The sequence below is a fragment of the Nesoenas mayeri genome (genome assembly GCF_963082525.1).
Source record: "Nesoenas mayeri genome assembly, chromosome: 1".
Classification (NCBI taxonomy): Eukaryota; Metazoa; Chordata; class Aves; order Columbiformes; family Columbidae; genus Nesoenas; species Nesoenas mayeri.
The window spans coordinates 214,029,579-214,053,574 of record NC_137541.1 but is presented as its reverse complement, the minus strand read 5'-3'; the positions used below and the strand labels follow the sequence as shown (position 1 = coordinate 214,053,574).

Genomic DNA, 23,996 nt, shown 5'->3' with positions numbered 1-23,996 from the left:
AACGCCCTTCGCCAGCTTTGCTGTGGACGTGTCCGTGTTGTCCAGCCCAGGCACAGCCCGCGGGCCATGCCGGGCGGTCTGTGCCGCGGGCGAGGCGTGGGGCTGCTGCAGGAAGGTGCGGCTGCTGCGCCGTGCCCAGGGGCGCGGGGCGGTCTGAAGGGTGCCCTGTGCCACTGAGCTGCTCCGCGCTGTGCCGCAGGTGCTGGAAGAGAAGCCATCGGGACTGCTAGTCGCCTCCCTGCAGGCCAAGGACCCCGACGAGGGCGAGAACGGGACCATCGTCTACTCGCTGATAGGTATGAGCTGAGAACTAATCAGAACTAATCAGAACTAATCGCCGCTGTTCTCTGCCTCACAGCCATCATCCCTGTGGGCATGTGGGTGCCCACCGCCCAAACCCTGCCACACCGCGCTCCCTCCTCCATCCCACCCTGCCCTGCGCTCCCTCCATCCCACCCTGCCCTGCACTCCCTCCATCCCACCCTGCCCTGCGCTCCCTCCTCTGTCCCACCCTGCCCTGCGCTCCCTCCATCCCACCCTGCCCTGCACTCCCTCCATCCCACCCTGCCCTGCGCTCCCTCCTCTGTCCCACCCTGCCGTGCGCTCCCTCTATCCCACCCTGCCGTGCGCTCCCTCCATCCCACCCTGCCGTGCGCTCCCTCCATCCCACCCTGCCCTGCGCTCCCTCCATCCCACCCTGCCGTGCGCTCCCTCCATCCCACCCTGCCCTGCGCTCCCTCCATCCCACCCTGCCGTGCGCTCCCTCCGTCCTACCCTGCCGTGCGCTCCCTCCGTCCCACCCTGCCGTGCGCTCCCTCCGTCCCACCCTGCCCTGCGCTCCCTGCTCTCTGCCGCTGCCGCAGCACCTCACCCTCTTCCTGCAGGAGCCTGGGCAGAGCGTTTCACGCTGCACGTGGCTACTGGAGAGCTGCGCACGGCCGCGGTTCTGCGGCGGGCTGACCGTGCTGAGTACCTCTTCACCGTGACAGCCAGTGACCGGGGCGCGGCGCCTCGCAGCACGTCGGCCATCATTCGCGTTCAGGTACGCAGCACCCCAGCTCCTCTCGTCCCTGCACCATCTACCGCTCACTCGCCTCTTGGAGGTCACCGTCCAGCTACCTGAAGCCTTCCTCCCCTCCTTCTCACCCTCCAGCACCTTTGTCCCGGGGCACCCGCTGCCCCTGCTCAGCTGTTGATCCAGCCCTAAAACCTCTGTGGAGAACCTGGGACGGGACAGGGCGCGTCCATCTGCCCTGGGCATGTTCTCATTTGTAAAGAGGTCAACAGCGTTAATAGTAAGCACTGCTGTCGTTTCCAGACTTGAACAGTCAGCCCTGTCCTAGATACGCTGCTGCAGAGATTCCCTGCACGGAGGCATTAATTAGGATCATAGAATCATTTGGATGGGAAGGAACCTTCAAAGCTTCCTCAGTTCCCCCTGCCATAGCAGGGACACGGTCACAGCTCAGGGTGCTCAGAGCCCGTCCAGCCTGGCCTGGGATGTCTCAGGGATGGTTCATCCACCACCTCTCTGGCCAACCTGGGCCAGGCTCTCACCACCCTCAGGGCAACAATTCCTTATATCCAGCCTGAATCTCCCTCCTTTAGTTTAACCCATCACCCCTTGTCCTGTCACAACAGGCCCTGCTCAAAAGTCTGTCCCCATCTTTCTCATCGGCCCCTTTTCAGTCCGGAAAGGCCGCACTAAGGTCTCCTGGAGCTTCTGTTCCCCAGCTGAACACCCCAGCTCTCTCACCTGTCCCCAGCAGAGCTGTTCCAGCCTCGGGTCATTGCTGGGGCTGCTCTGGCCCCTCTCCACAGCTCCATGTGTGTCTGTGCTGAGGACCCAGAGCTGGACCAGCACTGCAGGGGGTCTCACCCGTTCTTCCAGCACCTGCTGAAGGCGGCGCTCCTGGCACGCAGGGCGCCCTGCGCTGTGTGACTTCGGCACTCACTGCCTGGTTATTGGCCCGGGCAGCCAAGGCTTTTCTCTGCCGTTAGTAATGAGCTTCCTTTTACAGCAGAGACCGCGGTTTCCCCCAGTCAGGGCACTGTCACAGTACCTGGTTCACATCTTCCCGTCCCTGTTCATGCGGTTCCCAAGGCCAGCTGACTCCTTGTTCGGTGTTCTGCCGCTTCTCTCTGCTGGCAGTGCCCTCTACCATCAGCAGCACGTTCACAACGTGCTCGGCTTTCTTTTGCCCTTGCACCTATCGAAAGTAAATGTCAGCACCAAGAGCCACCTCTGCGGAGACCTGCTGATCACTGCGCCAGAGCCAGCCAGTCTGTCTGTCCGTCCTGTCATACAGTGGCGTTCACGCTGTGCCTTCCCCAGCTTGACGAGCGATCTCCCACGTGCATCAAAGCCCAGCTGAAGCCCGGGCCAGCTGACGCACCGTGTTTCCTCTGCTCTTGCGGGGACAAGCGCTGCGTTAGCCGGCACATCTGCCTTTAGCCCTGCCACAATATGTTTTATGCCGTTTCCTTTTTATGCCATGTCTGTAACTGTTCTTGTCATCGCAGTTGTCCTGTGGCCTTCAAAGCGTTGAGGCCAGGGTGTCAGGCTGGTTGTCCCCGAGGGGTTTGTTTGCATCGCTATAATGCAGCGATTTACTTGACAGTCACCAGTTTTGGTCCCTCTCTGGGCTGGCAGATTTGCTGTATTCTCTTTCCCCCAGCTCCTTGACTTGCACTGGGTTCTTCAATACATTTTCCCTTCAGATAACACTATTGCTTCTCATGCATCCTGTCTTGCACCCGCAGGTACACCTCATCCCCACATTAACTTCAGTACCTTTAATAAAAGCAGTGATAGTATTTCCTTATCTTCGAGTCGTACTGGGTTATCTTCCTTCTCGGTACCTCTCGTCTGGGCGAGCGTTACCTCGCTTCTCGCCCACTCTTGCTCACGTTGTACAGAGCTGTTTCTGCTGGCGCCTGTTGCCCCTGCGGCGCGCACCGCCATCACAGGCTCGCGGAGGCCGAGGTGCTCGTCCTGTCCAGCGACGCTGCCCAAGCAGGGCCACCCAGAGCCCGTGGCCCATGTCTAGGTGGCTTTTGAGGGTCTCCGAGGACGGAGACCCCACCACCTCTCTGGGGAATCCGTGCCAGCCCTCAGTCACCCTCGCACCGAAAACATTTCTCTGATGTTCAGAGGGAACCTCCTGCGTTCCAGCTGGTGCCCGTGGCCTCTGCCCCGGCACTGGACCCGCTGGGAGCAGCCCGGCTCTGTCCTCCTGCACCCTCCCTGCAGGCACTGATGAACTTTCATAAGATCCCCTTGAGCCTCTGCCCGGTCAGCAGCTCTGTCTGTCCTTACTCGCCCTGGCTCCCCAGGTGAGGCTCGTCTTTCACCCTGTCAAATCTGTGCTCATTCCTAGTATGTTTTTCGGGTTGCTATTCGTTTGTTAGGCCACAAGAGCTGAGATCTTGGCTCCTGACGCCTGCTCTCTGCAGGCGCCGTGTCCTCCTGTCCCCTGGCTGCCCAACAGGACCTCCTGACGCACGGCGCCTGCCCCTCACTGCTCCTCTCCCGCAGGTGCTGCCGTCCTCTCGGGTGCTGCCACGGCCCGACGCCACCGTGCTGACCCTGCAGCCCCTCGAGGGGGTCAAGCCGGGGTCCGTGATCGGCTCAGTGGCACCCGCAGATGCCCCTGCACGAGGACAGCTGACCTACACGGTGGTAGGAGGTGGTGGGGACGGCACCTTTGTGGTCGACAGTGTGACAGGAGAGATTTATGCTGCCCAGGAGTTGGACTATGAGGCTGGGGCACGGCACGTGCTTCAGGTGAGTGCTGAGGACACACAGCACGGCTATCCCTCCAGCCGGCTGGTGCTGGTACAGATCCACGTGCAGGACTGCAACGACCAGGCGCCCACCTTCCCCGAAGACCCCATCACCATCGTGGTGCCCGAGAACACCCAGGCTGGCTCGTCCGTCTTCACCTTCCAGGCGCTGGACGGGGACGGTGTGGGTCCCAACAGCCAGGTGCGCTACGCGCTGCTGCACCAGGAGCCCGCCGGGGCTCCCTTCCAGCTGGACGGCCGCTCGGGGCTGCTGAGCCTCCGCCAGGGCCTGGACCGGGAGGCCGCTGCCTCCTTCCTCCTGGTGGTGGAGGCCACGGACCAGGCGCGCAACGTGAGCCAGCGCCGCTCGGCGGCCGTCACGGCCCGCGTGTTTGTGACGGACGAGAACGACAACGCGCCCGTGTTCCTCTCGCCTGCTGCTGTCAGCGTCATGGAGGATCAGCCGACGGGCTTCGTGGCGCTGCATGTGGTGGCCCAGGACAACGACCTGGGAGAGAACGGACGTGTGAGCTACTCATTGCGAGCAGGCAACAGTGACAGCCGCTTCCACCTTAACCCCAGCACCGGTGAGGGAGCTGCAGGGTGGGAGCGTGGAGGCTGAGGAGGGTGCGGGGCTGCCTGGGGATGCAGTGTGGTGCACGGGAGGGCATGGGCTGGGAAACCAGAGCAGGGAGATGTGAGGTGCAGAGAGCCCCAGGCTTAGCCCCTGGTCAGTGGTACTGCTGTCTCTTGACCTGGCTGTCCCTGGCTCGCCCGGCACCCGCCGGCTCGCGGTCGTTGTGTCCTGGGGACCGTCCGCGCTGGCGCCGCGCCAGCTCGCCCTCTCCGTGTCTGCAGGCGCGCTCTCCATCGTGCGGTCCCTGAACCGCGAGGAGGTGGCACAGCACAACCTGACCGTGGTGGCCACGGATCACGGCTTCCCGCGCCGCTCCGCCACGCAGCTGCTGTCCGTGCTGGTGCTGGACGTCAACGACGAGGCTCCCGCTTTCGAGAAACCTGAGTATGAAGCGCACATCATGGAGAACCTGCCAGCTGGTAGCCCTGTGCTGCAGGTGCTGGCCGTGGACCGGGACCTGGGTGAGGACGCAGGGTCGGGGTGAGCTGCCCAGTTCGGTCAGGGACCCTTCTGGAGATGCAGCACCCAGGACTGGGTGCGCTCCGCTCCCTCCCACCTGGTTTGGAGAGCATGGCTGAAGGATCCTCTGGCCTGGAGATGAGAGACGGGCCAAATCCTGGGAAAAGCTGACAATGAGAACAGGGCCTCTAACTCCTTCTGCTCCCCAAGACAATGGCCGTTGTTCCTTGGAGGTTCTTGGGCCCATGTTCCCTTCCACAGGCTGGGCTGGGCTGGGACCTCCCTCCGCCACACAGCCCTGCCCCAGCTTTGCCTGCCAGGGAGTGAGCTCATCCGCTCCCGCAGCCCTGGAGCCCGGGGTGGGACGCCTGGGGAGGGGAGTGCAGGGCCGTGAGCCAAGTGGGTGTCCGGGGTTGCTGCTGGGCTGCCCTCAAGCCGTGTTCCTCCCTGCAGGTGCCAACGGGCAGGTGTCCTATGGGGGTTTGTCTGGGGGTCCGTTCTCCATCGACCCACAGACGGGGCTTATTGTCACCACACGTGTCCTGGACCGCGAGGAGCAGGAGCAGCACGTGCTGATGGGTAGGGCTGTGCTGGTGCGCGAGGGTGCAGCAGGAGAGGGGCTGGGTGCTCCCCACCGCCGGGGCTGGCAGTGCTGCGGGGGGCAGGCCATGGCAGGTGGTGGGGCTCGTGGGGCTCGTGTGGCATGTGGGGCTCGTGTGGCTCGTGGGGCTCGTGGGGCTCGTGAGGCTCGTGTGGCTCGTGGGGCTCGTGTGGCTCGTGGGGCTCGTGTGGCACGCGGGGCTCTCGGGTGGTTTGGGCGCACAGGGTTGCCCGTGGTCCCGTGCCTGGCTGCCCTTGTGCTTGTCTGGGCGTTCGCACGTGGCAGCCTGGGCTGCAGCTCCGGTCAGCGGGCGCATGCAGCTCTCTTGCCGTGTTCCTGCAGTGTACGCGCGGGACGGCGGCCTGCCCCCCAGCCTCGCCAGGGCAACCGTGCGGATAACCGTGGAGGACGAGAATGACCATGCACCGCACCTGGAGAGCGAGTCCTGCTCCGTGGAGGTCCCCGAGAACCAAAGCCGCGTGGCACTCTACACCCTGCGGGCCACCGATCCCGACGGAGGCGAGAACGGGCGCTTGGAGTACCGCGTGGCAGGTGAGGCGCACGGGGGGCGCTGGAGCCTCTTCCCGGGGGATCAGGAACGGCTCTGCACCCTCGGTTGCTCCAGGAACCGTCACCTGTGCCAGTTCCTGTTCCACTTCATTCTCTGCTGCTCCAAACCACACGTAGCTGCTGCTGCCTCTCAGCTGCCTAGTTTCTTTGCCTCCAGTAAAGAGCATCCCAAGATCTGGACATGCTACACTTCTTCATTCTCCAGGCTCTTGTCTGGTTCCCCAAGCTTGGACTAGTTCCCTGCCTCTTTTGGCTACTCTGACCTGTTGAATTTACAGGTTGCTAAGTGAGACCCCTGTGCCCCCCATGCATTGTCTGGGGCTCCTGTGGCAGCAGCACTGGTCTGGCAGCTGTTCCAGCCAGTTCTTACACACACACAGAGCTGGACCAAGAAGATTCAGTCCAACCGGAGCCTGTAAGAGCAGCTCGCTCTGCCCTGCTGCCAGGCCACGCTGGGAGGGACTCCGCGCTGTCCTCTCCTTCCTTTCACCGGTTGTAGTCATGCTGCCTTCCTGTTCCCTCTCTTCCAGATGGAGACCCTGCGCAGGATTTCAGCCTTGACCCAGTCTCCGGTGTCCTCTCCACTGCACGCGCCCTTGACCGGGAGCAAGTTGCTTCCTACAGCCTCACGGTGGTGGTGCAGGACCACGGGACCCCCCCCCGCAGCGCCACCATGTCAGTGAACGTGCGGGTGTTGGACCTGAATGACAACGCACCCAGTTTTGCTCAGGCCAGCTATGTGGTGGAGGTGCCAGAGGACTTGCCTGTTGGTGCCCTGGTGCTGCAGCTGGTGGCCGAGGACCCTGACGAGGGCACCAACGGGCAGGTCTCCTACTACCTCGGCAACGAGTCGCTTGGCACGTTCCAGATCGAGCCGCAGAGCGGGCGCATCAGGAGCGCCCAGGCGCTGGACCGGGAGCGCCACCCCAGTTACAGCTTCCTGGCCAAGGCCGTGGACTCGGCGCCATGGGAGCCCAAGAACGCAGCTGTGCGTGTCACGGTCACGGTGCGAGATGTCAACGACCATGCCCCTGCCTTCCTGCACAGCCCACTCACTGTCAACTTGTCCCGCCACACGCCGCTCAAGCAGGTTGTGGCCACCATGAGGGCAGAGGACAGGGACGCAGGTGCCAATGCCTCCATCCTGTATCGCCTTGCCACCCCCAACTCTGCCTTCGCAATCAACTCCTACACAGGGGATATCCAGCTGCTGCAGCCGCTGGGCTCGCTTGGCCCGCGCCAGCGGACGCTCTTCGTCCTGGCCACAGACCTGGGGCAACCCGCGCTGTCCTCGACCGGGGTGGTGGTGATCCATCTGCAGGAGGAGCCGTACTGGGGGCTGCGCTTTCCCCGGAGCACCAGCGACGTGGCCCTGCCAGAAAACGCTGCCCCAGGTACAGCTGGGCAGCGCGACCGGCAGAGCGCTGGGGTGACACGGGGCAGGACGGAGGGGAGGCGGGTGCTGGGCTGGCAGAGCTGTGGGGACCTCAGAGCAGGGAGCGCTGGCGGGGCCTTGGGAAGCGCCTTTATGCTTCGGGTAGACCCAAGGGACTACGGGGCCTGCCGGGTGCCCGGGCTGTTCAGGGCCACAGTCCCCGTGGGTTTGCCTTGGGGTGTTTGATCCCTGTACGTGGCCACAGGTGCCCAGGGGCTCCTGGGGGGTCTCCGGGGATCACAGCGGGGCCACCGAGGGGCCGTGGACAGGCCCCACGAACCCTGGCTCGCAGCCCAAAGTTACCGTAAGACCTCGCGTCCCCAGGCAGAACCGCTGCCCTGTGGTACTGCAGTGTGCCCACAGCACCCCGACCCTCGCTGCCCCTCACGCTGTTTGCTCTCCAGGCACGGCTGTGGCGAGCGTCCAGGCGCTGCACACGGGCGGCTCTTCCGGGCGCATCACCTACAGCATCGTCAGCGGCAACGAGAAGAACGCTTTCCTCATCCAGCCCAGCTCAGGTACGGCACCGAGGGACGCAGCGGGTGGGAGCCCCGCTGTGCTCTGTGCAGCTGCCACGAGGCCCAGAGTCCCCCAGAGCACAGGAACACGGTCCGCACCTCCATACCGATAAATTAAATAGCGCTAGTGTTTGGACATGGACACTAACCTCTCGTTGTCCAGAGGCTGTTAGGGAATTTTGCAGCACAATTTTGGTCCCTCCTAACTGGACCTCCCCCCAGAGCCTCCCAGGCCCAGTTCCGGCCTTAGCAGAGGCCAGGACCAGCACCGAGAGGTAACCCGGGTGTAGCCCCTGCCTCAGGCGGCCAGTTCAGCCAGATGACACGTCCTGTGTTGGGGCCTCAGCGCCAGACACCTGGACGGCCACGCTTTATCCTCTGGTGCGCGTGAAGCTGCTGCCACTGCCGCTCTGCCGTGGGTTCACGCCTGTCCCTGGCGGCCCCAAACCGGGGCTGCTCGCTGGCCGGCGGGCGTCCTGAGGGAGCCCCCGCTCCGCGGCCGGCTGCTCCTGCGGCCAGCACGTGCTGGGCACGGCGGTGCTGGGCACAGCGGCGGTGCTGGGCATAGTGGTGCTGGACACAGCAGCGGTGCTGGACATAGTGGTGGTGCTGGACATAGTGGTGGTGCTGGATGCAGCGGCGGTGCTGGGCACAGCGGCGGTGCTGGACATAGTGGTGGTGCTGGACGCAGCGGCGGTGCTGGACATAGCGGTGCTGGACATAGTGGTGGTGCTGGACGCAGCGGCGGTGCTGGACACAGCGGCGGTGCTGGACACAGCGGTGGTGCTGGACACAGCAGCGGTGCTGGACATAGTGGTGCTGGACAGAACAGCTGTGCTGGACATAGTGGTGCTGGACATAGTGGTGCTGGACAGACCAGTGGTGCTGGACAGACCAGTGGTGCTGGACATAGCGATGCTGGACATAGTGGTGCTGGACAGAGCAGCAGTGCTGGACATAGCGGTGCTGGACATAGCGGTGCTGGACAGAGCAGCAGTGCTGGACATAGTGTTCTGGACACAGTGGTGCTGGACATAGTGGTGCTGGACACAGCAGTGCTGGACATAGCACTTCACTGTGAAACCCCGGTGCGCAGCGGCTCGGGAGGGTGGGCTGGATGCTGTCCTCAGGGCGCGGCAGAGCTGCTGCCGGCTCCCGCGGTGCCTCCGCACGCACTCGTCCTGCACCAGCAGCTGCAGCTGGGTGGCTGTGGCTTGGAGCTTGACGGGCTCTGTAGCAGCATGGGGCTCGGCATGCAGCCGCTCCTTTTCAGACTGGCCACACCTCAGACGGCGTCTCCATAGGGGTTCGCCCAGGGCGGCTCGCTGGGACTGACGAGAGGGCCGTCGGTTTGGAGAGGGCTCAGAAGAGCTCTGTGTGTTCCGTCTGTTTGAGGATGGGTGGATGAGCAGAGGGACGGGCTGAGTGCAATGACGAGGGTGGATGCTGGCGCATCGCTCACTCCCTCTCCACCCCCGCTGTGTCCCTGCTCGCAGGTACCATCTCGGTTCAGGACTCCAGCAGCCTGGATTTCGAGGCCAGTCCCCGGCTGCGCCTCGTGGTCCAGGCGGAGACAGCAGCTTCTTTCAGCTTTATGGCCATCAACCTTAACCTGCAAGACGTGAATGACAACTTGCCACGCTTCCAGCTGCAGAACTATGTGGCGTTCATCTGGGAGTCGCAGAGCTATGACTCGCCAGTCATCCAGGTATCGCCAGGGCACAGGCAGGGACGACGCGGACCCTGCCCTGCCCCCCTGCCGGACGAGGCGCTGCGGGCTGTGCCACGGGCCCGGGGCTGGCGCCTACGGAGAGGCCCGGCCTTGGAGGGCTGTGCTTTGCACGGCTCCACAACTGCCCTGCTGAATGTCTCCCGTGGCTTTGCAGGTCCTAGCAGATGACCTGGACCAGGGAGCAAATGGACAGGTAACATACGCCATCAACCAGTCCCTGCCAATGACAGGATTGTTCCACATCGACCCTCAGACTGGCACGATCACGACTGCTGCCATCCTGGACAGGGAGATCTGGTCCCAGACGCGGTGAGTGCAGCCGGTGCCGCGGCTGTGATGGGCACGGCTGCAGAGCCGCGTCCCCAGGGCTGCAGGGGATGCTCTGCTTGCTGCCACCCAAAGCTGTCTCAGCCCTCTCTGTGAGAGGAACTTAGGCTTAGTGTTACCATGGGGAGCAAATGGTATTGAAGGCATGACAGGTGGCCATGAGATGAGCCAGAGCTCTGTTCAGCCCGGTCTGTGCAAAGCTGAGAAGGTCGTGAGAGGGGGAATGGACTCTTCAGTGGCTGCATCCATGCCCTTTCCTGCCTGCCTAATCCAGACCACATATGCTCAGTCCCTTCCCACTCCCACACATGGCACCCTGCTGCCCTGCACACGTGCTCCAGGTGCTGTACGCTGCCCTGAACCCCCTGCAAGCCCTCCTGCGTTCAGCTCAGGTCCTGTGGGCCCCTCACCGTGAGCACACACCCCGGGCATCACCGAATCCCAGAGTCACGGGATGTCAGGGGTTGAAGGGCCCTGGAAAGCTCATCCAGTGCAATCCCCCCATGGAGCAGGAACACCCAGATGAGGTTACACAGGAAGGTGTCCAGGCGGGTTGGAATGTCTGCAGAGAAGGAGACTCCACAGCCCCCTGGGCAGCCTGGGCCAGGCTCTGACACCTCCCAGCAAAGAGGTTTCTGCTCATGTTCAGATGGAACCTCCTGTGCTTCAGCGTGTGCCCGTTGCCCCTCATTCTATTGTGGGCACCTGCCCTGGACATATTTATCAGCATTTATTAGATCCCTCTCAGCTTCTCCACTCAGCAGCCCCAGCTCTCTCAGCCTTTCCTTGGCACAAAGATGCTCCGGACCCCTCAGCATCTCCGTGTCCCTCCCTGGACTCTCTCCAGTGGTTCCTTGTCCTTCTTGGACTGGGGAGCCCAAACTGGCCCCAGTTGTGCAGATGGGGCGTCCCAGGGCCGAGCAGAGCGGGAGGAACAACCTCCCTGACCTGCTGCCCACACTCTTCCTCACACACCCCCGGTCCCCTTGGCCTCTTGGGCACAGGGCACAGTGCTGGCTCACGGTCACCCTGCCGTCCCCAGGACTCCCAGGTCTTTCTCCACAGAGCCGCTTTCCAGCAGGTCACCCAACCTGTGCCGGGGCCGGGGGCCGTTCCTGCCCGGGTAAAGGACCCCGCACCGGCCTGGTGAAACCTCAGCAGGGTCTTGTGTGCCCAGGGCTGCAGCCTGTCCAGGTCTGGCTGGATGGCAGCACAGCCTCTGCTGTGTCAGCCCTTCCTCCCGGTTTGCTGTCACCAGCAAACTGGCTGAGGGTGCACTCGGTCCCTGCATTGAGGTCATTGATGAACAGGCTGAACAGGACAGGACCCGGTGCTGAGCGCTGGGGAAAGCGCTGGCTAGAGGCGTCAGTGACAGCAAACACTACACACAATGAATTTCGGTCTTTCCCTGCCCCTCTACACGTGCATGGTTCAGATGCAAGGAATGGCTTCTGCCCCCCCAGGCTGTGTTCTCTGCTCAGCGCCCGTGCTCCGTTGGCTGCGTCTCCCTCTTCCAGGCACGGGCACGCCTGGGCACTCATTCCGTTCGCATTCCCACCGCCATTCCTTGAAGAGGCTCCACGCATTCCCCAGCACCCAGATATGCTCCAGATGTCTGCTCCCTGCACCTCGCAGTGTGTTCTGCCTGCATTGTCCCCCCACGCGTTCCAGACACCTGCCCTCTGCACGGGCTGGAGATGCTATGGGCGCACCCGCCACGCTCCCTTGCAAAAGCCTCCGAGTGTGCCAGGGCCGTGTGTGAATCCGCTGCCCACCACGTGCTCCAAACTCCCGTGCCCACATCCGCTGCTGGCTCATACGTTCCAGGTGCTGGACACAGGCCTAGTGCCCTCCGAGCAGGCGCCTCGGATGTGCGTCCGTCTGCCCCGCCAGACCCCGCGTGCACACGCATCCGCTGCCCCACACGTGCGCGCCAGATGCCCCGCACGCAGCCGTTGTCCCACACACGCCAGATGCTCAGCGCAGTTCCGTACCACATGTGCACACTCCACCCCTGTGCACACATGCAGTGACCCCAACATGCTGCAGGTGCTGTGCATGCATGCATTGCTACCTCGCACATATGGCCACATGTCTGTGAACCATGTGTTGCCCTTTTGCTTGCCCGCAGTTTGGTGGTAACGGCAATGGACAGAGGGACGCCGCCTCTCGTGGGCTCTGCCACGCTGACTGTTGTGGTGATGGATATCAATGACAACAGCCCTACCATCCCGTTTCCCTGGGAGGTGCGGGTCCCAGAGAGTAAGTGCACCGCAGCCCCTGAGGTAACTCGTCACTGACGGGGGGGGTCAGGGCGCGATGGACACCTGTGGGTCACCGAGGAGCCCCCAGAGGGGCCCGTTGGTGTCCTTGCCGAGGGCTGGCTCGTGCTGACCCACCGGCTGAGCCCCCCGAGCTGTTCGGCACTGCCGGCTCTGTGACGGGCTGGGGGTCGTACAGCCCCCGTGCTGCCGCTGCGCCCCGAGACGCCCAGCTGGGCGCCCCGCTCGTCCCCAGCCCTGCCCGCGCTGGGGGGCTCTGCCTGCGCACACCTCCCGGCTGCTCTCTGTCCTCGGCCTGTGGGCCCCGCGCCAGCGGTCGCCTGCCCTCCCGAGCTCTGCCCCTTCCCCCCCGCGCCTCCCAGCCCCTGGTGGCTCTGGACTGAGCTGCTTTTCCACCCCATGAGCCAGGTCTCCGAGGAGACGGGGCTGCTTGCTTACGCCTCGCCTCTCCACAGACACGCTGCTGGGCACCCAGATAGCCCAGCTGACCGGGAACGACGTGGACTCGGGCCCCGCGCTCTCCTACACGCTCGCACTGGACGGCGATGCCGCGGGCACTTTCAGCGTGCTGCGCTACGGGGGCCGCATCGCCCTGACGGCGCCGCTGGACTACGAACAGCGCAGCCGCTACACCCTCACCCTGCGCGCCTCCGACAGCCGCCACGAGACCGAGGCCAACCTCACCATCGTCGTGGAGGACGTGAACGACAACGCACCCACCTTCAGCCAGGGCTTCTACCAGGTACCGTGCGCACCAGCGCGCCGGGCAGCGCGGGCCGCCCCGCAGCGCCCTCTCTGCGCCCGGCGAGGCACAGAGATCCCGCGGCGTGGGCCTGAGCCCATCCCGGCCCCTCCGCCCGGGCCCCCATCCACATCCTGGCACCAGTTGTGCCGTCACCGGCGCGGGCAGGAGCCTGCAGCCAGCTCCGGCGCGGGGGCAGCTGCGGGCCTGCGCGGCTGCGTGCGGCGGTACGGGCTGCAATAGGTGGGGACAGGGGAGGTGCCGGGAGTGGTGGCAGAGGCATCGCAACGCGTGCTGCTGGCAGCGCCGGGTCCGGGGCCCCGCAGGCAGATCCCTGGATCAGAGCTGACCTGCGCCTGCTGCTGCGTCCCTGAGCAGAGATGCGGGAAGCTGGGACCCCACAGAAAGGTTTCAAGCTCACGAGAGCACAGACCAGTGGAACTGTCTGTACGTGCTCTTTGGCGCACCAAAAAGACAAAGGCTGTTTTGATTGGTGTAAATACCTTTTTGTGTGGAAAATACCAGCTATTAAAGAGTTCTTCAGAATAGCAGAGCAAAGAATCGGGAGCTGGGTGCTGCAGCTGGTTGGGGTCACAGTGACGGGGCTTAGCTGCTGCCACGTGGGACAGCCCTCGCTGTGCCAGCCGCGGCCCTGTTGCAGCGGTGGGAAGGACCTGGCCAGCGCCGAGCTGGGCCACCCTGGCTATTGCTGCCCTGGCCAGCCCCAGACCTCCTCCCAGCCCTGCAGGCTCCAGGCAAGGGGGCACAGGCGCCTGCGTGGGGCACCCGGTGCTGACCAGACCTTCCTTCTCTCGCAGGTGGCGCTGCCGGAGCACACGCCTGCAGGCAGCACCATTCTCACCGTGAGCGCAACCGACCCAGACTCGGGGAGCAATGGGGACGTCACCTTCCACCTGGCCGTGCCCAGCCCTGACATCGCCATCGACCCCAGCAACGGTGCGTGGCGCCGGGCGCGGTGCGGGCCCATCTGCTGGGCCGCTCGGCAGTGCCTGCAGGGGGAGGCGCCCCCACGCCGGCCCAGGCTCAGCCCTCACCAGGTCGCTCTGGGGGGTGGCTGGTGGGGCAGACACGGTGGTGGCCATCGAGCACTCCTACTGTAGCGTCCCAGACGCCTGTTCCTCCAGCCAATAACCCGACACCCTTCCCGGCTCCCCGTTGGCCCCCATACTGACTCTGGCTTTGTTCCCTTGCAGGGACCCTCTTCACCATCCGGCAGGTGGAATTCGACGCCAGCCAGCCCACCCTGGAGCTGGTGGTGGAAGCCCGCGACCATGGCTCTCCCAGCCTCTCATCCTGGGCCACAGTGCAGCTCCAGGTTCTGGATGTGAATGACCACAGCCCCAGCTTCCAGGTGCCACGCTACAACGCCAGTGTCCCCGAGGACCTGCGGCCAGGAACCACCGTGCTGACGCTAGAGGCAGGCGACGCCGACCTCTCCCGGGAGAACGCTGGCTTCGACTACACCATCGTCAGTGGCAACGGTGGCAACGCCTTCCAGGTGGAGAGCCGCGTGGCCTGGGCAGGGGGGCACCTCCGCACACAGGGCGCCTTGGTGCTCGTGGAGCCCTTGGACTTTGAGGCCATCCCGTTCTACAACCTCACGGTGGCAGCCTCGGACCGGGGCCTGCCACAGCGCAGTGCCACGGTGCCCGTGCTCATCACCGTGCGGGACGTCAACGACAACCCACCCGTGTTCACCCGCGCCGAGTACCGCACGGCGGTGAGCGAGAGCGCGCCCCCCGGCACAGAGCTGCTGCGCGTGGTGGCCCACGACGCCGACTCGGGGCCCCACGGCCGCGTTCGCTACACCATCAGCTCAGGTGACCAGCACGGTCTCTTCCAGCTTCACGAGAGCACAGGCGCTCTGTGCCTGGCGCGGCCCCTGGACCGGGAGGCACAGGCGCTGCACGCGCTTGTGGTGCAGGCCACAGACGTGCCAGGCGGGCACTTCGCGCTGGTACCTGTAGCCATCGAGGTGAAGGATGTCAATGATAACAAGCCGTACTTTCCAGTGGAGGTGCTGAGTGCCAGCATGCGGGAGAACCTGCCTCCTGGCACGCTGGTCACCACGCTGCGTGCTGTCGATGCGGACACCGGGGTCTTTGGGGAGCTGCGGTACGCGGTGCTGGAGCAGCCAGTCGGGGAGCCCAGCGTGGCAGAGGGTCGGGACGCCTTCACTGTCAACAGCAGCTCTGGGGAGCTGCGCTCCCGACTCACCTTCGACTACGAGCGAGCCAAAGCCTTCCAGCTCTTAGTCAGGGCCACCGATGCTGGCAACGCCTCTGCCACGGTGACCGTGCGGGTGCTGGTGACAGGGGAGGACGAATACGATCCCATCTTCCTGAGCCCCTCCTTCAACTTCGAGGTCCCTGAGGGCGCCCGCAGAGGACAGAGCATTGGGCGGGTGCTGGCGACAGATGAGGACGAGGGGGCTGACGGCGTCGTACTGTACTCCCTGGCAAAGCCCTCACCGTACTTTGCCATCAACCAGACCACCGGCACCATCTACCTGCGCGTGGACAGCCAGCCGCAGGCGGGGGCCGGGCGCGCCAAGCGGGAGCCGCGCGAGATGAGCCTGGAGGTGCAGGCACGCAGCCCCCTGCCCGCCTCCCGCTCGGCCTCGGCGCAGGTCACCATCGACGTCACGCACACCTCCTTCGGCCTGGCCCCGGACCTCAACCTGCTGCTGGTGGCCGTGGCCGCCTCGCTGGGGGTGGTGGTGGTGCTGGCCGCCGTGGCCATCGTGCTGGCGCTGGTCCGCTCTCGGCACCGCCGGGGCCACGAGAAGCCGGAGGGCGAGGGGCCGCTGCGCCACGTGCAGAGCGGGTCGCTGCAGAAGCTGGGCCGCGAGGAGCCGGCCCTTCCCGGGGGAGAGCACATCTACCACCAGGCGCTGCCGGGCTACGGCGGCGAGCCGGCGGGGCCCTACACGCGGGGCGGCTCGCTGGACCCCTCGCACTCCAGCGGCCGCGGCTCTGCCGAGGCCGCCGAGGACGATGAGATCCGGATGATCAACGAGTACCCACGCGTGGCCAGCATCACGGCTTCCATGCAGGAGCACATCTCCGCCCGCGGCCCCGACTCCGGCATCCAGCAAGACGCCGACCAGCTCTCCGACATCTCCTGCGAGCCGACCGCCCTGGAGGGCGCGCAGTGGTTCAAGAGCAAGAAGGGCTCCGGGCTGCTGCTGCCGGGGCCGCCCCCGCAGCTGTACCGCGAGGACGGGGGAGGCAGCGCCTTCCTCGGCGTGCGCTGCGGCCTCAGCGTCTCCTCCCAGCCCCAGGACTACGCGTTCCCGGAGGACGGCAAGCCCTCTGTGGAGGGCTCGCTCACCGCCATTGTGGCCAGCGATGAGGAGCTCCGTGGCAGCTACAACTGGGATTACCTGCTGAACTGGTGCCCCCAGTTCCAGCCGCTGGCCAGCGTCTTCACGGAGATTGCCCGCCTCAAGGATGAGAGCTCCCTGCGTAAGCCCTTCCCGACCAAGCCCAAGGCGGAACCCAAGCCCCGCATCGACCCCCCGCCCCTCATCACCTCGGTGGCCCACCCGGGTGCCAAGTCCGTGCCGCCCAAGCCGCCAGCGGGCAGGACCTTCCCGCACCCGTCCTCCCTGCGCCGCTCGCCCATCAGCCACGAGGGCTCCATCTCGTCCTCCGCCATGTCGCCCAGCTTCTCCCCCTCGCTGTCCCCGCTGGCCGCCCGCTCCCCCGTGGTCTCGCCCTTTGGCATCTCACAGGGGCCTTCTGCCTCCACCATCAGTGCCGAGCACTCGCTGGAGCCCCCCGAGGAGGCCGAGCTCAGGATTTAGACCTGGGCCGTGGACTCCCGCGCCCCGGCCCACAGCCGTGGGTCAGGAGCGGGGCCAAGCCCAGGGCTGCTCTGCGGAGGTGCTCATCCTGCTCCCAGCACCCTGCCTGGCCCGGGGCCCCTTGGGCTGAGTTCTGTGTCCTCTGGGGCTGCTGCCTCCCGTCACTGCAGTCTGGCAGATTCAGCGCTGGGGTTGATGCCCAGTGGACCGCTGGTCCTTGTGCCAGCACCGCGGGCCGTGGTCCTTGTACTGTTCGTGGTGTCTCAGATCAGTGCCTGGCAGGACAGTGCTTCATGGTGCTCTCCGCTTGGAGGGAGGCCGGGACCCGGCGGGTGCTCCTGCCCTGCTGGGCCGGGGCTCGGCAGCCGGCAGCCCCGTGCCCTGCCATGGCATCCTGCAGAGCTGTGCCCTGCCACGGCATCCTGCAGAGCCGTGCCCTGCCATGGCATCCTGCAGCCCCGTGCCCTGCCATGGCATCCTGCAGAGCCGTGCCCTGCCATGGCATCCTGCAGCCCCGTGCCCTGCCACGGCATCCTGCAGAGCCGTGCCCTGCCGCGGCGTCCTGCAGAGCCGTGCCCTGCCGCGGCATCCTGCAGCCCCGCGCCCTGCCACGGCATCCTGCAGAGCCGTGCCCTGCCGCGGCATCCTGCAGAGCCGTGCCCTGCCGTGGCATCCTGCAGAGCCGTGCCCTGCCGCGGCATCCTGCAGAGCCGTGCCCTGACACAGCATCCTGCAGAGCCGTGCCCTGCCGCGGCATCCTGCAGCCCCGTGCCCTGCCGTGGCATCCTGCAGCCCCGTGCCCTGCCATGGCATCCTGCAGAGCCGTGCCCTGCCATGGCATCCTGCAGAGCCGTGCCCTGACACAGCATCCTGCAGAGCCGTGCCCTGCTGCGGCATCCTGCAGCCCCGTGCCCTGCCGCAGCATCCTGCAGAGCTGTGCCCTGCCGCGGCATCCTGCAGAGCCGTGCCCTGCCATGGCATCCTGCAGAGCCGTGCCCTGGCACAGCATCCTGCAGAGCCGTGCCCTGCCATGGCATCCTGCAGCCCCGTGCCCTGCCGCAGCATCCTGCAGAGCTGTGCCCTGCCATGGCATCCTGCAGAGCCGTGCCCTGACACAGCAACCTGCAGAGCCGTGCCCTGCCGCGGCATCCTGCAGAGCCGTGCCCTGCCGCGGCATCTTGCAGCCCTGTGCCCTGCCGCGGCATCCTGCAGCCCCGTGCCGCAGCAGCCGGTGCGGCAGCACGCAGCGCCATCCCCGCCAGCTCCGCAGGCACAGCCCCGGCAGCCTGGCGGGCGTCCCACACTGCCTGCGGGGATGGGGATGGGGATGGGGATGGGGATAGGGATGGGGATGGGGATGGGGATGGGGATGGGGATGGCTGAACCTGCTTCCTGAGGGCCAGGGGACGCCCACCCCAGGCCAGGGTGAGAGGGGGGAGAAGGCAGCGCCCGCGCTCTGCTCGACTCTCCATGGCTGGCGGGGGCAGCGCATCCTCTGGGTCTCTCGAGCCCTTGCACCCGGCACCTCCGCACGGGACCCTCTGAAGGGATGTCCCTCGCAGAGCTGCTGGGCCCCGCTCCTCGGAGCCTGCGCTGGGGGACGGGTGCCCCACCTAGCGCGGGAGCCGCTCTCCCGCGGGAGCCGCTCCAGGGTCAGGCACGGGTGGGCCGGGGGCTGTGCGGCGCGGCAGCGGCAGCGGGAGCAGCAGTGGCAGTGGGAGCAGCAGCGGCAGCGGCAGCGGGAGCGGCAGCAGCAGTGGCAGCGGCAGCAGAGCTGACCCGGCGCAGCCTGGCCCGGGACAGGCGGCCAAGTCGCCGCTCAGCAGCACAAGCCAGTGACCCTGTCCCGCTCCACCTGCGTGGCCGGGGCGCCCGCCTGCAGCTGCGGGGAGCAGGGGGCGTGCTACCCCAAAAAGCCACGTGGCCTAAAGCTGCACGGGGGCAGCCAGCACATTACCTTACAGCCACAGGCTGAGGAGCTGGGCGGCTGGCCTCCTGCAGGGCCCCGCAGTGTGGCACGCTCACCAGGACAGCGGGGACCGCCAAGGACACTTCCAACATGATGGGGGCAGGTGCCAGAACCCCCAGCCCTGGCCCAGCCCTCTGTGCAGGGGCTGCTCTGCACCCCTCCTTCATGCCGCCTTGTGAACATGGGGCAGAGCCACGCTTCAATGGGGCTGGTCCCCATCACTGCCGCACCGCCGGTGTCACACTCCTGCTGGGGACAGCCGCACAGCCCGGGGCTGCTCCCGGTGGAGCCGGCGGGCGCCGTGTGGCCCTGGGGGTGCCGTCCCGGGCCGGCCGCTGCAGCCCCGGGCGCGCGGTCGCTGTGGCCGGTGCTCGGCCGGGGCGCAGAGCCGCGGCTGGAGCGGGCGCGTTGCCCCGTGGCGGCTGCACACACGCCGCCTGGGCGTGAGCGTGTCTGTGGCCTCAGGGAGGACACCCAGACATCTGAGAGGGGTTCTGGGAGGGGATTTCCTGCCTATCACACTTTTCCTATACCACTGTATCCTCAGCCTGAAGCATGTCAGCACCGCGCTGCAAGCCAGCGCAAATGTTTTATCACAGCAGCCAGAACCCACCACTTTTGCCCACTCTGTCCCCGTGTCCCACTGGAACCACGTGTGGCTGCAGCCCCCCCTCTGTCACTGTCTCAGCCCTAAACCCGCAGCGGGTGCCACGGTCCCAGCCCGGCGCGCACGGTGGGTGTCCCGGCGGCGCGGCACAGGGCTGCGCCCCGGTCCCCACAATGCACAGGCGAGGGGGTCCCCGGTGCCAGCAGCCCTGGGCGCTGTCCCGGGCACAGGCAGTGACGCAGGACGGGGATCTGCAGCAGCAGTGGTGGCACCAGGGCCATGGGGATGGCTCTGCCCCCTCGGCACAGGGCAGCCCAGGGAGGCCCTTGGGGCGGGCACCCCTCATCCCTGCTCTCCCGCCGGAGCAGCCGGGGCGCGCTGCCCCCGAGCCCTGTGCAGGCGGGGGTGGCCAAGCCGCCCTGCTCCCCTGCATGTCTGGACGGAGACACAGACGGGTCACCCCACTGCACGCCACACGGAAGGGTCAGACACACGGCAGCCCCACTTTGGTGCGGGTGGCACAACCACAGGCTGCTAAGCCCAACCAGGAGCCGAGCCTCCAGTTATTTATTTTTACACATTGTACTACGATTCCTGTTTTCTACTTTGTTTGTACCTTTTGTATCGTGTCTTGCTGAGCTGCATGTATTGGGCGCTGCTCATCGGCCTGCACACCGGGCCGTTCCAGCACAGCCTGGACCCAAGTGCCAACCTCTCAAAGAAATGCCTTAATAAACCACACTTGTTTGTACAGAGACGGACACCAGCAGAGCTGCTCGAGGCTCACGCTGTGCCGGCACCGTGGCCCGTGGGTGCTGGGCGCAGCACCAGCAGGGCCGGGGGCAGGAGGCAGACGCGGGGCGCGGGGGCTCAGCGCGTGGCTTGGCTGCCAGCAGCGTGCCGCGGGAACAGGCGCCCGGCACAACCTGCGCCCCGCGCCCGGTCTGCGCAGCTCCCGGGCGGCAGAGCTGGGACAGCCGGGGCTATGGGCTGCGCTGTGCTGGCTCCGGCCCCTGGGACAGACTGGCCGCCCGGCCACAGCTGCCTGCCCCCTGGCCACAGCGATAGGTCAGGTCAGCAGGCAAGTTGCAGGTATTTCAGCCTTCAGCACAGCAGAGGAAACCAAGAGCCTGAGCACAGCCCGGGGGGCTGGCACGGATGCCCCTGACCCCAGCAGTGATGCACGGTGTGGCTGCGCGTCCCAGCATCGCTGCACGCGTGGCCCTGCCTCATTTGCTGCCCTGCCTCGGCTGCTGCCCTGCCTCGGCTGCTGCTCTGCCTCGTTTGTTGCTCTGCCTCGGCTGCTGCCCTGGCAGGGCCACTGGTTCCCACGTGCAGGACAACGCTGTGCGAGTCCCTTCTGTGAGAAGCTGCAGAGCCTGGCAGGTGAGGCTGCGACAGTGCCATGGCCCAGGTCCAACCAACAGCGAACACGCCTGGCGTGCCCTGGCATTGCTGTTGCTACCGCTCAGGGAGCCAGAAGGTGTTTGGTTATGTGAGAAAGTAGCACAGAGAAACAGTGATGGGCAGAGGAACCCAAGTGACCCAGCTGGAGAAGGGGACGCGCCTCCCCAGCTCTGCCCAGGCTGTCCAGAGGACAGAATCCCAGGATGTCGGGGGTTGGGAGGGACCTGGAAATATCATCTATTCCGGAGCAGGAACACCCAGCTGAGGTTACACAGGAAGGTGTCCAGGCGGGTTGGAATGTCTGCACAGAAGGAGACTCCACAACCCCCTGGGCAGCCTGGGCCAGGCTCTGACACCATCACCCCAACAAGTTGCTTCTCAAATTCAAGTGGAACCTCCTGTGTTCCAGTTTGCACCCATTGCCCCTTTTCCTGTCGCTGGTTGTCACCAGCAGAGCCTGGCTCCATCCTCCTGACACTGCCCCTTTCCATATTGATCCCATGAATGAGTCCCCCCTCAGTGTCCTCTTGTCCAGCTCCAGAGCCCCAGCTCCCTCAGCCTTTCCTCACACGGGAGATGCTCCACTCCCTGCAGCATCTTGGTGGCTGCGCTGGACTCTCTCCAGCAGTTCCCTGTCCTGCTGGAGCTGAGGGGCCACAACTGGACACAGTACTCCAGGTGGCACAATATTCCAGAGGGCACGTTTGCCTCCACCTGCAGGACCAGCGCAGAAGGGTCCCCGGGGCGAGCAGAGCTCCAGACAGGCTCTTGCGTGAGCTCCGCTGGGCGCTCGGGCTCCCGTGTCCGCTGCCTGCCGGCCAGCAGCTCGGACTGGCGGCAGATGCTCGTCAGAGTGATCAGCTCTGTCAGGGCACCCTCGTCTTTGCTGGCCGGACGGATCCGGGAAATAATCTCCGGCAAACCTGCCCCCGCTCAGCGCCGCGCGAGGCTGTGAGCACCCGGGGGCTGCGGCTCCGCGCCGCGCGAGCCCTGCCGCTGCGGCCCCGGGCGGCGCCGCGGGCGGCGCGTCACCGCGGGCGGCGGGCGGGGCGCGGGCGGGCGGCGGGGGCGCGGGCGGCGGGCGGGGCGCGGGCGGGCTGCGGGGCCGCGGGCGGGCTGCGGGGCGCGGGCGGGCTGCGGGGCGCGGGCGGCGGGCGGGGCGCGGGCGGGCTGCGGGGCGCGGGCGGGCGGGCGGCGGGGGCGCGGGCGGCGGGGGCGCGGGCGGGCGGCGGGGCCGCGGGCGGGCTGCGGGGGCGCGGGCGGCGGGGGCGCGGGCGGGCGGCGGGGCGCGGGCGGGCTGCGGTCCCGGGCGCGGGGCGGCAGAGCAGCGCGGGCTGCGCGGCTGCGGCCGGGAACGGGGCCGCTCCGCCCGGCAGCCGCTCGTTCTGGTGCCATCCCCGCACATCACATCCCGAGTCGTTGTGTCCTCACAGGGTCCTGGGAGGGGACCGCGCCCAGGGCCGCATCCAGCCGGGCAGACCCGCGCTGAGACACCGTCCGCGTGCAGGACAGGTGCCCTGACGGGCTGTGTCCGTGCGGCTCAGGACCCTTCCTGTGTCACAGCACAATCCCGGCGCGGCTGGGGCCAGGGCTCGGCCGGGGGGACGCGCTGCTGGGCCCCTCCCTCCAAACCTTCTCTGCTGCGCTGCGCCCCGTGTCCCCGGCCCCAGCCCGAACGGCCGCCTGCATGCCGTGCCCGGCCCGTCCCTGCGTTCCCTGGGTGAGCTCCGCTGGCACCCCGGCCCCGCGGGGCGCGACCGCTCGGCTGCGGGCGGGCCAGCGGCTGCGGCTGCTGCAGCCACACGCGCGTGCACGGCAGCTCCGCATGTGCTTCCCATCGCAGGGACCAGAAGTGCCCGAGGCTCGCACGGGCGCTCACGCTATGGGCAGCACCCACGGAGCGCGCTGGCGGCCCACGGGAGCGGGATGGAGCGCGGGCTCCCTAGGGGACACAGAACCGGCCTCGAGGTGCCACGTGAAGCACCTCGGAGGGCGAGCAGGGCTCGGGTGGGCCTGAGGAGCGCGGGCTGAGGTCCCAGCGTCACTGGGACACCGAGCGGTGCTCTGCGAGCAGGGAGCGCCGGTTGAGGCCCCCGGGTCTCCCGGCTGCCTCCCTCCACCCCGAGGAGCGCGGTCTGCGGCCGCCGCTGCCCGGGCACACGCGGCGAGCTGCTCACGCGCTGCCCGCCGGGACGCTGCAGCGCTGCCCGTGCCGGGGAACAGACCCGCACCCGCCCGCACCCGCCCCGCCGCAGCCCGAGCACCCGCCGCTTCTCGAGCGCGGCTGCCGAGCCCAGAGGGCCCTCGGGCGCCCGGCCCGCAGCTGCTGCTCCGCGCGGCCAGCGCGGCTCCGGCGTGGGAGACAGGGCAGCCCGGGGCAGGCAGGTGGTTTTCCCATTGTCGGTCTCTTCCTGGCTCGACCGTGCTCTGCAGAAGCAGGAAAGCAACCGGGAAGCGCTGGAGCCGCGGTGTGCAGGGTATCTGCATGTGACCGGGGCTGGGACCGCGACCAGGCCGGCTGAGCCAAGCCGGCCCGGGCAGGTGGGGTCACAGGACCCTCTGCCGCACCAGCCACCTCCAAACGCCGCTCCGGCACTGCCCCTGGGGGACGAGCTCCATGGTGACCAAGGTGCCAATTCCAGAGCTCCCTTGCAAAAATTGCTTGAACCTTCCAGCACCCTGAGATCTGCAAGTGCCATAATGCCACTTTGGTGATCCTAATTAGGAGAGCTCCTGGCGTGGGAACACGGCTCTGAGAGAACAAGCACAGGAAGCCGAGGGCTGCAGCTTCGGGAGCCAAGCGGCTGCTGTGGCGGTGCCAGCTGGACACGACCGCGGCGCCGCGGCACGGACACGGCTCCTGCGCACGGCCCGGCCCGCCCGGCCGCGTGCCCCCTCCCACGGGAGAACACGCGCCCACAGCCCCGGCTGCCCCGCACCCCGAGCTCCTGCTCCGGGCTGACCCAGCGCCCACGGTGCCCACGGTGCCCACGGTGCCCAGCTGCCTGCGGTGTGAACCCGGCGGGGCCAGGCGTCCTGGGGACTGCAGGGTGACCATGAGCCAGTGCGGCGCTCGGAAGCAGACCCCATGAGGA

The 23,996-nt window shown here is 66.7% G+C and overlaps 1 protein-coding gene across 1 annotated transcript in view; it reads left to right on the top strand.

The window, feature by feature from the left end:
• Positions 1–16,918, top strand: part of DCHS1 (dachsous cadherin-related 1) — a gene marked incomplete at both ends in the record, with an annotated part of 48,546 nt that extends 31,628 nt beyond the window's left edge. Inside the window, 14 exons of the mRNA XM_080358188.1 lie at positions 200–296; positions 885–1,042; positions 3,539–4,373; positions 4,645–4,884; positions 5,336–5,461; positions 5,826–6,035; positions 6,584–7,447; positions 7,893–8,006; positions 9,503–9,714; positions 9,893–10,047; positions 12,197–12,327; positions 12,803–13,089; positions 13,908–14,046; positions 14,304–16,918. Of these exons, the coding sequence (XP_080214314.1) occupies positions 200–296; positions 885–1,042; positions 3,539–4,373; positions 4,645–4,884; positions 5,336–5,461; positions 5,826–6,035; positions 6,584–7,447; positions 7,893–8,006; positions 9,503–9,714; positions 9,893–10,047; positions 12,197–12,327; positions 12,803–13,089; positions 13,908–14,046; positions 14,304–16,918 (6,183 nt within the window). The remainder of the gene's footprint in view (positions 1–199; positions 297–884; positions 1,043–3,538; positions 4,374–4,644; positions 4,885–5,335; positions 5,462–5,825; positions 6,036–6,583; positions 7,448–7,892; positions 8,007–9,502; positions 9,715–9,892; positions 10,048–12,196; positions 12,328–12,802; positions 13,090–13,907; positions 14,047–14,303) is intronic.
• Positions 16,919–23,996: the final 7,078 nt, after the last annotated feature.